At 43.2% G+C, this 12,522-nt stretch overlaps 1 protein-coding gene across 1 annotated transcript in view; it reads right to left on the bottom strand.

Moving 5' to 3' along the window:
* KIF14 (kinesin family member 14) overlaps positions 1-12,522 on the bottom strand; it is a 349,189-nt gene that overhangs the window by 234,466 nt on the left and 102,201 nt on the right. The window contains exons 9-11 of the mRNA XM_069231431.1: positions 12,344-12,460; positions 6,812-6,930; positions 4,392-4,564 (exon numbers count right to left, since the gene is read on the bottom strand). Coding sequence (XP_069087532.1) covers positions 4,392-4,564; positions 6,812-6,930; positions 12,344-12,460 — 409 coding nt within the window. The remainder of the gene's footprint in view (positions 1-4,391; positions 4,565-6,811; positions 6,931-12,343; positions 12,461-12,522) is intronic.

Raw genomic sequence — 12,522 nt, 5'->3', positions numbered from 1 at the left:
ATATTTCCAAGATGGGCTTCTCTAGTGAAGCTGCTTCGGAGGAATGACTGGATTCTTTAGAAGGCATAGTCTTATGTTTTGAATTTTTCAGAGCCGAAGTATTCTGTCGAGTTGAAACTATTGGCTCCCAAGTGGCTGTGGAGGCTTTTTTGCTAGGTGCCGATGCGCTTGGTTCGAAGGATCTGCTCGATCTCGAAGGTGCCTGTGATGTAACCGAGTCGAAGACGTCTTGGTCTTGGCTGTCTTTGGTGCTGAGCCAGAGCATCCGAAGGTGATTCAGATCTGACCATGGCCCAAAGGCAGGGGTCGGCCCAGCGACCTGCTTCTGGGGCTTTTTTCAAATCTTTGTATGGGGAGCAGGGGCTGTTCTACTCACCCGTTGCGCGGAGGTGTCTGGCTGGCTCTCAATATCAGACTGGACGTCCAACTCCAAGTCTTTGATAGAGAAGGCCTTCAACTGTTCCGGGTCCTCCTACGCGAATTCTTCCCTGAAGATATCCGGAGTGTTGTCTGGTATTTTGGACGCCACCTCCAACTTACAAGCTCTTTGGTCCCGGAGTATCTTCTTGGATCGAAGGCGACACCAGCGTCACAGGTTTGTTCTGTGTGGTCTGGGGAGAGACACAAATTACACACCAGATGTTGGTCTGTGTGAGGGAATTTCGAGAGGCATTAAGGGCAACAGCGAAATGGAGTATGTTCCATTAGCACTGCATAGTTCGAAACCACATGGAAGATTAGGCCGAGATGGACGCGGATGATCCCTGAAGGGCGGTAAGCCAGCTTCCGTTGGGGGAATTCAGACTGACTTCAAAGTATATAGAAAACCTGATTGAATTACAATACCGTTGCTGAGAGAAAGACAGAAGAGAGCAGCTCGGAACAGACCAAGCCAAGGAAATACCAGAGCAAGAGGAACACACGTCCGAACCAGACAGTGGAGAGAAAACAATCTAACAAAGGATTTGATGCCCATGTTCAGTATCACTGAGGGGAGCAGTCACTCAATCCTGGGACTCAAAAACATTCTTCTAACAAAAACAACTTGTAACACTCTGGACCCAACAGTAGATGCCAGACTTATACAAAGCATGTGCATCTACAGCCACACATGCCATCAAACAGCTTGAACCCAAGGAAAGGAGACTAGCCCTTGAAGAAAGAAAGGTCAAGTTGGACTTCAAGACCAAAGATAATGGTGGGGGCAACACAAACAGAGAAAAAGGGGAAACATTTGATCCTAAGATCTCCAAAGGGATTGTCCTAAAGTTCACTGATAGTGATGACACTGACAAATGGTTTGCAGCCTCTGAGAGGGCCTGCAAAATGAGGAGGATAGATCACCAGCACTGGGGCTCTCTACCATAGGAGTTATTCTCAATCAAGGGCAGAGATAGCTTTCTGACCGCAGTGAGGATGTGGCTGCATCCTACACGCATATGAAGGAAACTTTCATAGAAGGGTTCGGACTGACCAAAAAGGGACACCCAAAAAGGTTAAAACCAAACATGGGTAGACTTTATAGACTCCTCAGTCAAAGCACTAGATGGCTGAAAAAAAGGCAATGAGGTGGACACCTATGATGGGCTATATAATTTGATTATTAAATCAATATTTGGTGTATTCTAAGTTATCTTCGCCCTGAGAGTTGGGGAAGATAGCTGACTAATGGGTGATAACCAGGGTATGCAGAAAAACCCATATTGGAAGTGAGCATAAAAAGGGTAATCAGACTTCCCCGCAGGAAAAAGATGTGAGCAACAATAAGAATAAAAAGGAGGAGTTCTCTTAAGCCCCCCAGAATTCTTCTCAGGGTGGTGGGTCCCGAGAATCAACCCAATCCAAAGGTAGGGGGTATCAGGGCAAGGTGTTCACCCCATAACAGCTGCTGGGATACATATAGGACTGTCATCGGTCTGGGCTCAAAAAGGGAGATTTAGCATTCTCCAAAAAGTATCCCTAAGGTGAACAGTCCAAGGGATTGGCTACCATAGGAGTGGGGATGGGGGTGTACTCTGGAGAGGCCGGAGGTTATACAGAGGCTACCTTAGTGTTATATGGGTGGGGTGAGTATTGAAGCCCTGCTAGTCTTACTTCCAAACATGGAGAAGTATAGACAAAGGCCAAAGAGCCATGAGACAAAGTATAAATGCTGGGTCTCGCTGAGTGGGTGTTTGTGGTAACAAGACCACAGACAGCACAACAGGTGAATCATGGGAATTTTGAGCCTGAAATAATGGCCCAGAAATCCAGAAGCAAGAGAAAGGGCAAGAAGTCTGACAAGTCAGCTTTAAAGAGGTCACATAACTAGGGGGTATGAGGGAAGGGGGGGGGGGGGGGAGAGTTCTCCTGAAGAAGATGCCCTGGGGCCTGAGGAGGGAACTTCATCTGTCAGAGTCTGGCCAGAGCTCCTAGAAGCAGGGAGCCCTCCAGAGAGGAACTATGCCAAGGGCAAAGGACTTGCCCTACTCTTAAAGGCCATAGACAGCAGGCTGCAAGGAAAAAACAGGGAGATGTCACTGGTATCCACAAGGTTTTCTGGTAAAATTGACTCCTGTACAATGAAGTCTGGGGCAAGGAGAGGTGGTTCCCTCAAATGTACAGATAGTTCATTCTGACCATGACATCCGTCTATCTGGACAAATCAAAACCTGAGACAGGTTTGTTGCCCATTTTTATTGGGCCCTAGATGTCTGAAAAGGTCAAAGAGTGTTGTCACTACTGTGTGACCTGACAGGCTAGTGGCAAGATAGACGGGCAACCAAAGGGTCCCTTAATTCCACTTCCAGTGGTTGGGACTCCCTTTGACAGGGTAGGGATTGCCATTGTTGGCCCCCTCGACCTTCAAAATGCATCTGGGGGCAGTGATTCTAGTAGCAGCGGATCATACTAATAGACACCCAGCAATTCCCCTTAGTACTACCACGGCCCCTGCAGTGGTAAAGGCCCTTCTAGGCATCTTCACAGGAGTGGGATTTCCTAAGGAGGCTGTTTCTGGTAGAGGGACCAACTTCATGTCTGCATACCTAAAAGCTATGTGAGATAAAAGTGGAGTGACCTATAAGTTCACTACCTCTATCGCCCATAGACAAACAGTTCAGTTGAAAGTAGTTCAGTTCAAGAAAACCATGAACATCATGATAATGGGCTTAGCTGAAAAACTCATCTGGAAATGGGGTGTCCCGCTACCTTGACCCTTGTTTGCATTCCGAGAGGGGCCCCAGAAGAGGCTTTAGCCCCTTTGAACTTCTGTTTGGCATCCTGTAAGGGGTGCCTTATGTTTGGTGAGGAAAGGTTGGGAGAAACCCCTCAAATTGTCCAAACTTGGCATAGTGGATTATGTCCTCAGTACAATGATCATTGGTGCCCAGCCCTGTATCTGTCAATAAGACAAAGAAAAAACATGAGTCACATTAATTGCAGAACAAAAAATATTAGTGCCAGACAATCAAGTTCCAATCCACATTGATCAGCAAAAAAAGCAAAAGGCCTAGGTACACATTTGGTATCGGCGAACAGTGTGGACACATACACCTCGATTTTGCAATAGAAATTATGCAATTCTATGCACTAGACAGTTTTGCCTTGGCCAATAGATTGGAGGAAGTTCCCTAGATATATTAAAATCAAGACAATAGCACAGGGGTGTTATTAGGATTTTGAGTGAGTCAAATGTAAACTAGACCATGGTAACAAAGAGAAGGCATGCTGCACACAGAAGTGTGACAAAGAGGTTGATGCGTTTTAATATAAAAGGGCAGTGCAAGCCAAATGTATACTTAAAAACTACCACATTTATCTTAATAAGATGGGTAACAGTTCAGTTGTTTTTACTGTACTTAAAGATGGAACTGGCAAAAGCTGCAAAAGGACCACACAGGCCAAACCAGGGGCCAGATCATGGATACATGACACTGTCCCATACTTCGCAAGACTGTGAGCATGGTGTTGAGGTAGACAATGCGCTGTAGCACAGCAAATGTGTTGTAATCAGTGCAGACAATACTGAGGGTATTCCCAGATTCCCCTTTTTTAGGGGGCACCCCAGCCTGTGCAGCACCTCCGTATAGCGCAGAGTCAGTTTGCCTCTTTGCAGTCTCTTTGCCTCTACACCTGCATCTCTTTCTGTAATATGGAAAGGGTGCAAAGGCTTCCCTCATGTTCATAGGGCTATGCCCCCACCAACCACTAAAATGAGGGAACTCCCTTTTATGATCGTACAAGTGCACAACTAGCACCAGAGCCATCTGTATTACAGAAGGGGCCACACATGCCTCTGCAGCCTCTTCTGTAATACAAAGTGGGTGTAAACATCTGTTGTGTCCTGGGGCCACTTTCTACAATACATCTCCTAAAATTCTATTGGGTTTATGCTAACATACTACACTTACCTCTAATCAGCTTAGCATTCATATCTTCATTTACTTTGGCAACGTTGATGATCATGCGAGCTTGTTTCGCATACCGAAGAGTGCTGAGGGATTCTTCGAGGTTACTAGCAGCAGGGCTTATTGTGGCAATCATAGCTGTCTTTGAATTTCCACCAAGACTTTCTTTTAATAACCTTTTCCAACAAGAGAAGGGTGGCAATAATTAAAAAGCATCATTGTTAAAGCTCTACTCACAAATTTTTGTTACTGCATGACTGGTGTTTATAAATCTTACATCAGACGACCTTTGTTTATAGCAATTTATTAGGATTAAAAAGTCTACCGAGAAATATATTTCTTAGAATTTCCTCACAGAGAATAGGGACTTGCACAACATCATAGAAATGTATTCAAGAAAACTACATTGGGAGATGGAGTGAATTAAATTCCTGACAATTGTCTTTAGGGGACTGATGCAGAGGATGTATGTCAGAATGACTAATTAAACATCCAGCATACATTTCAACAGCTTAGATATTTTAGATGTTAACTTCCAGACAGTCTCTCCACTTGTGATAAATTTAGATTGGTTAGATTACTCCCTCTCACAAAACACAGGAATCATGTAAGGAACGTTAGAGAACTGTTAGGGCAGTCATCTGACGACAAAATTCATATTACACCAAAGTGGTTTTCTTTTCCATAATGGAGGAAGCCGAGTTGATTTGCTGGGATTTTTACATATAATTTGCAGTGTAGAAAATGTATTTTCACTAAGCACAGAAATAAAAATGTTGTCACAAACTTTACACTTTCTAAAAAAGTGGATGTACCGACTTGATTCACTGAAAATATTGGCAACTGTATGTTTTGTTCTTCTTAGTATCAATGCAAGTCATACTATTCTCTTCCTCTCCAAAATATGATTTGTCAAGTAGGACCTGGAGGGAAAGATGGGCACATCAGGTATACTTTTAGAATTCACGTATGTGAATATTGTTCCGTTTGCAGAGAGAGAAATAACAGAACCACCTCTATTTTATAGACACCGGCATGCCTGCTAGGGGACTTTTCTTGGTCACAATCTGTAAAGAGTGCCTGGAGCCCAGAACTAGTGTGAAGTTGCTATGAAGCAGAGTGCACGTACATGAAATCAACTTTGTTTCCATGGCCCTCTCGCACAACGGAAATCTTATGTTATACTGCTGATCAAATTGTCAAGTATGGTGTTATGTTCCACAACAGGTTCACAATTAGAGCTTTTCTGCAGGTCTAAGATATGAGAGAATTAAGTTTCAAATAAAACTCGAATATCATATTTGTGAAACATAATTGAATTATTTCATCCACCTACTAACAGTTATAATGTTTAACACATGAATAGCATGCAACCATTGAAGACCAAAATTGTATAGATTTATTGCTAGAATAAGCTATATAAGTCGGCATATACCAATCAAGAAACACAACAGTTAACATCAGACAGAGGCAAGTCATTGTACAAACTTTTACAAAAAGGGGGTTAATGGATTAAACATTGACAGCAACAAATACAACCAGATTGATTTGGTTGTTGATATGGCCTGAACATGGAAGGAGGAGCCAGGGACACAGAAAAGAATGGAAATAAGACATTGCTTTAGATTCTGATTTAATTGAAGAGTGCTCGATGCAAAGCCGGCATCATCATCTACTAAGCCAATTCGACCAGCAGCCCCACCTACCTACCTGACAAACTTACAATCTCTAGAGACTACCAGCAGGCAAGACACTAACAGAGTGAATAACAATTGCTAGAAGAAACAAAAGAGACAAGAGGGGGCTTCTCCATTTACACACCGAGGATCTGGACAGCCTTACTATTAAAATTAGTAATGAGTTGAAGCTCCTTCCTCTTGCGTGCACTTTACTACTGCAGATGTATTCGGCTCATAGTGGAGAAATCTGTAGCTGTCAGGAATTAGTTTGTGAATTTGTGACAGGTGTAAATGAAGGCATTTTTGGTTGTAAAACTAGTCTTACAGCCAAAAACGCATCTGTGAATTGGATCTCTGCCTTCAACACTGTATAGTGCTCTGATGCCTTATAACTAGGTTCATGTCATACATATACCACATACATAAATACACAAATCTGTTTACAGCCCACTTACCTCACAGGAGACCTCCACACTAGGTTTTTCTGTATTGTATACCTAAATAGTTTAGCAGTTAGACGGCATCACAGTTCACCATCATTCCAGTGCTGGGATATAATTTAACAAATCATTATCAGGAATTTGAAGTCAAATTGGTGTAACTGATAAAGACAAGGTTCTGAATGCCCAAATCTATTGAAGGAAAGTCCAGGACTCGAAGAGTGCAAAGAAACATAAGACAATCATATGGATGTATGTATTAATTAGCCACGTATTATTAATACACTCAGTTGTTTGAACTTACCAGGTAAGGACAGAGTCACGGTAAGGGATAAAAACCCTCTTCTTCAAATGCGAGCTCTCGGACAATGCAGAAATAACCTTCCCCAGCGTGAATAGGGATTTATTGATGCTCATACCTTCCTATACAAAAAAGCAGAAGAGAAGAAATCCACAAATAAATACATTCTTTGTGGAAGTAACTCAGAGTAATTTATAAACAGACTGCAGTTCCCTCTAGTGAATAAAAACAGAAAACGTCTACATCGCTGGGACTCATGACAACCAGCTGAAGAGTTCAACAGTCACAGAACACATTAAAACTTTGAGTTGGGTTTTTAAGTGTTCACAACAGCTAGTATATACAACTCCAATATAAAACAAGGATATTTACCTTTCTTGCACATGCTACAACAGCTTATAATTGCCAGAGTACACATGCAATCAGTCTGGGGTTGGCAGGATGGTGAAAAAATCTTTCCTCTGTGTCTCAAAGAACATACAGAGAGAGCATCAGTTGCACTAGAAGACTAGTTGCAGCATTGGCATCTGACGGATATCTGATGTGTGGAGCAGCCAGCTCTCACCGAGTACACACATTCACACACACAAACTGCTCTGATGGCTAGATTTTCTTGTGTATTCTGAACAATTGGCAGGCACCTTCATGCAAGTAGAACACTTAGCCAGAACTATCTATGATCATCCCCTGGTGATGGCAGAGGTCAGATGGGGGTGAACCTCAAATCCTGAGCTGGAAATTAAGCTATCCGAGTTAGAAGACAAGATATTTAGGTAAACAGTAGCGACCCACATCCAGACCCAGCAATTTGAAGTGGACAGAAGATGCCTGGACTGAACAGGAGCCCAAATGCCTGCTGGCATGGCTGATAAGTAGAGAAGCAGACCACAAGCAGATCAAAGTGCTAAGCACCGCAAGGGGACATACAGTAAACATTCAAGGACAAATAAATGAAGCAAAGTCCAAATAAATGTGGTGAGGGAGCTCTTGTTGAATATTTTCAGAAGGTACATTTTAAAGAACTGACTCCAATGAAAGCCAAGGAACTAGTGTTCCCTTTAGACATTAAGGAAATAGAGCTTCTATCAAAGATTTAGCCTCATGCAAAATACTAGGTGGGGGTGGGCTTCCTATGGAGGTCCATGCCATATATGGTGTAGTATTGCTGCCTAAAGTAAAGGAATTGTATGAGGTAGGGTGCAAGAGACACTCACTGTCACAATCCGTAAACTGGGACAGGATCTTTTGGTGGTAAAATCATACTATCCCCTTTCAATGCTCAAGCTTGACTACAGAACATTGGTGAAGATCCTAAGGCTCCCTGCTGGTAGATGTGCCTCATCCAGACCAAACCGGCTTTATTCCTAACAGATGTACAACAATGAATATTAGACACCTTTGGTACGTAATGGTGAAATGTTCTAAGACACAACACAACAAAATCCCACAGTGGTTTCAAGAGACGTGGTGAAGGCGTTCAACACCCTTTATTAGGATTACTGACTCAGATTCTTGGAGAAAATGGGCTGTTGGGACGCAGTCCTTAAGTGGATCCAGCTCTTACACTCCCAGACAATGACCAAAATTATGACATGCAGGATCATTCCAGAAGGGTGGCCAATCGAACAAGGAAGGCGAGAGGGTTGCCTGCTCTCTCCACAACTGTTTGCCTTAAGCGATGTTATATAGGAGTGAGACTCCGAGATGGAGCATGATTGGCCTGATCATGCACAATATTTTGCTACATTTGGATGATATCCTCTGAAGATACAGAGCAATAACTATATAATAGTTAACGAGTTTGAAATTCGAACAGGCTTAAAGCTAAGTCCCACAAAGTGCTCCACATACGCTGTGCAACATTTTGATCAGCCCAAATTTGATGGGCTGGTGGGATCCCCTTTACAATGGGAGGATGTACCTTCCAATTTTTAAGCATTCAAAAGTACCATAAGGAGGACGTACTCACTGCTGGAAACGTATAGTTCTCACTTTCAAGAGGGAGAGAGTTAATTGCGTTGGGGAGTAGAACTCCCTTCTTCGTGAAAAAAAACAATGGTGTGCGGACTTTGGCCTGCGTTTAGTATGTTGAAGAACATTTCGCCGTCTGCATTGCAGCACTTTATTAAACAGTGCTTCAGCAGCTAGAGCAAAATGCTTGTAGCACAGTAGGGAGGGCAGCAGGGAGATGGGCAGTGGAGGGTTGTGATAAAAGACGAAGCAATAATCACCGGGGTATCCAGAGTATGTCAGTGTTTGTCCTGTGTTAAGATGTACACAAATCAGGAAGAATTACAATGGCTATGTTAGACCTGGCATCCTTGGCATAGTCTCCCTGTCTTTTTTGCCTCTGCTTCCTATGCTTTGACTGTTTGCTGGTGTTGTTACCCTGGGCACTTTACTACTGCTGACCAGTGCCAAAGTGCAAGTGCTCCCTGTGTAAATTGCATATGTAATTGGCTTTTCCATGATTGGCATATGTGATTTTCTAGTAAGTCCCCAGCATAGTGGACCAGAGGTGCCCAGGGCCTGTAAATCAAATGCTACTAGTGGGCCTGCAGCACTGATTGTGCCTCCTACATGAGTAGCCCTGTAAACATGGCTCAGACCTGCCACTGCAGTGTCTGTGTGTTCAGTTTTAAACTGCCACTTCGACCTGGCAAGTGTACCCACTTACCAGGCCCAAACCTTTCCTTTTTATACATAGAAGGCCCTCCTAAGGCAGGCCCTAGGTAGCCCCATGGGCAGGGTGCACAGCATATGTCAAAGGTGGGAAATGTGCTGATGTGTTTTACATGTCCTAACAGTGAAAAACTGCCAAATTCGTTTTTCACTGTTGCAAGGCCTATCTCTCTCATAGGTTAACGTGGGGGCTGCCTGTAAATAACTTTTAAGTTCAATTTCCCTTTGAGAGCAGATTGAGATGTGGAGTTTGGTGTCACTGAACTTACAATTTAAAAATACAACTTTTGGAAAAGTTGTTTTTTAAATTGTCAGTTCGAAAATGCCACTTTTGGAAAGTGGGCATTTTCTTGCTTAAACACTTCTGTGACTCTGCCTTCTTGTGTATTCCCTGTCTGGGTCAGGCTGACAGTTCGGCTGATAGGGAGCCTCCACTCGACAGTGACACAAAAGGAGCTGGGGTGTAGCCTGCATATCCTGATGGGCCATCTGGGATAAAGTGGAGAAAGGAGAGGCCATTTACACCTGGAAAGGGCTGCCCTCACACAATGCAGTTCCCAACTCCCTGGTGTGAGTCTGGAGCCAAGCCTGGGCAAGGCAGGATCTTGTGAACAACAGAGACTTTCCTTTGAAGTTAGTCTACTTCAAAGGGCGAAAGGGGTATAAGTAGTGGTCCCAAAACCCCAGATTTTCAGATTACTTCTGGAACCAAGAGGAACCTCTGCCAAGGAGAAGAGCTAAAGGAGGAGTACTGCTCCTTTGCCTGTGCTTTGCTGGGTTGGCCTGCAGATGCTGCTTCTGCCTGTAAGAGGACAAAGACAGGACTTTGTGGTGTATTCCTGCTTGTGAAGTGTCTCCAAGGGCTTGGTTTGAGCTTGCCTCCTGTTTTGAAGCCTCAGGGATATCAAAGACTTCCTCTGTCAGCACCTGGACTCGCTGCAGAGACTCCTGCCCTGCCAAGTGGTGCCCTATCGACTCCCTAGGCCCTTGAAAGATGAAGCTGGTAGAACAAGGGCTGAAATCCACGCACAGGAAGCCACACGTGGAAAATTTGGACACACCACCTATAAGGCGGTTGTAAAAAAACGACGTGCCACCCGCCGCACAGCTAAAATCAATGCACTGCCTGTATTGCGTCTGGGAAATCAACATCACCTGCATTGAGGCTTGAGAAACGATGCAACAGCCACTTGCAGCCGCTGAAAATGACACAAACCCCACGCAGCGCGGTTTTCCCATCGCTGCTGGGCGTCAAAATCAACAGATCTGAGGTGCCAAGTCCGGAAATTGACGCATCACTCTCTTGCGGGACAGAAAAATGATGCATTGCCTACCTGACTGGAGAAGAAATTACACACGGCCACACTTGTAAGTAAGGAATTAACCCATGCTGCTTTATTTTTTATGCAAACAGGGTACTTTGTGTAACAACAACGATTTGATTGTTTTCTATTGAGTAAGAATCTACTATTTTGAAAATTCATATCTTTAATTGTATATGTTGGATTTTGGTCGTTCTGGTCTTGTTTGCTTTACATAAATATTGCTTACTTTTCTAAACTGGTGAGGTGTCCATTTTGTAGGGTTTTCAATGTACTACTGTGTGTATTGGTACAAGTAATTTACACATTGCTTTTGAGATAAGCCTGACTGCTTGTGCCAAGCTACCAAGGGGGTGAGCAGAGGTTTTATTAGTTGTGTAACTCCCCTACCCTGACTAGAGTGAGGGTCCCTGCTTGGATAGAGTACATACTGACTGCCAACCACAGACCCCATTTCTAACAGGCTACAATTATACTGCTGCCAAGGCTACTTTATTTATTCATTACTATACCAGTAAGGCTCCCAACAACTTTTTCTGGGGCATAAATTGTATGATAATGGCTCTAATATGGGCAGACTGCAGACATAAATGTTCTCTGAATAAAGGAGGGACCCTGGGCACCGGATTTTGAGCTACCCTATCACGTTATGAAACTTTAGTGGGCTGCCAGATGGATTTCAGATGGCACTACGGCAAACTCATAATATGGGATCAGCTTTTCAGAGGGAAAAAATACACTTTTTTTTGTTTACTAGAGACCTTTGACATTCCAGACTGATGACAGTTGCATGATACTGTTTAACAACAATGTTGGCCCAAACAAAAGCTAAAGGCTCCTTTTTGTCACATAAGCCCATTTAATCTCTCCCAATTTTCTGCACCTTGGCTAACAGAATAAATATGTTAGCCTGGGTGGCTGGAGGCGTAACCACGTTGGTGAACCTACTTGAGAATGATAGATTCCACAGGTTCCAGAGCCTCACACAGAATTATCTAACACATGTGAAGCGATTTCCTTAAATGCACTGCTCCAATTGATACTAAAACATGAAGTACAAACACAGAGGCCCCAGCAACACACACACAGATGTACACACATTATTAGTTATGGGTAACTTATGCAAAACAGCGAAAATAACCTATAAAAGAAAATTGTTTACATGACTAAATTGGGAAGGATGATACTGGGAGATGGGGGAGGGGATTTAGCCGAAGATATAAATGACGATGAATTGCATATGGTCATACCATACCTCAAAATGATGCTAAAAATGCAATGTTCAAGCTCCTGCAAATTAATTTACAGCATCACATATATTTAATGCCCAATAAACTACATAGGATTTTCCTGGGAATTCTGACAGAAGCCTTAGATGCCAAACTTGTAACAATGACCTCATGCACGAGGAAGATTTTAGCACAGTAGAGAGGGTCTAGCAGTGTATGATGACACACTGTACTTGGGTGATCTGGCTGTTAATAATGTGAATAATATTCTTTGTTGTAAACTGCAAAAAGAATATTGTTACCTTCAATCTGTTACCAGTGGTCTGTGCTGAAGAACAGCGTTCACTGCCAGCCAGGTCCACTAAATTAATTCGGCTTGTAATACTGTGATCGTGCTTTTCTTCTTCCACAAACTCCGTCTAAAGAAGAAATATTAGACAAAACTGTGATGCAAAATTAGAAAAGAGTACAGCAATGATTG

This window comes from Pleurodeles waltl, chromosome 4_2 (assembly GCF_031143425.1).
Source record: "Pleurodeles waltl isolate 20211129_DDA chromosome 4_2, aPleWal1.hap1.20221129, whole genome shotgun sequence".
Taxonomy (NCBI): domain Eukaryota; kingdom Metazoa; phylum Chordata; class Amphibia; order Caudata; family Salamandridae; genus Pleurodeles; species Pleurodeles waltl.
The sequence above is the reverse complement of the archived record's forward strand: the minus strand, read 5'-3'. Positions and strand labels throughout refer to the sequence as shown.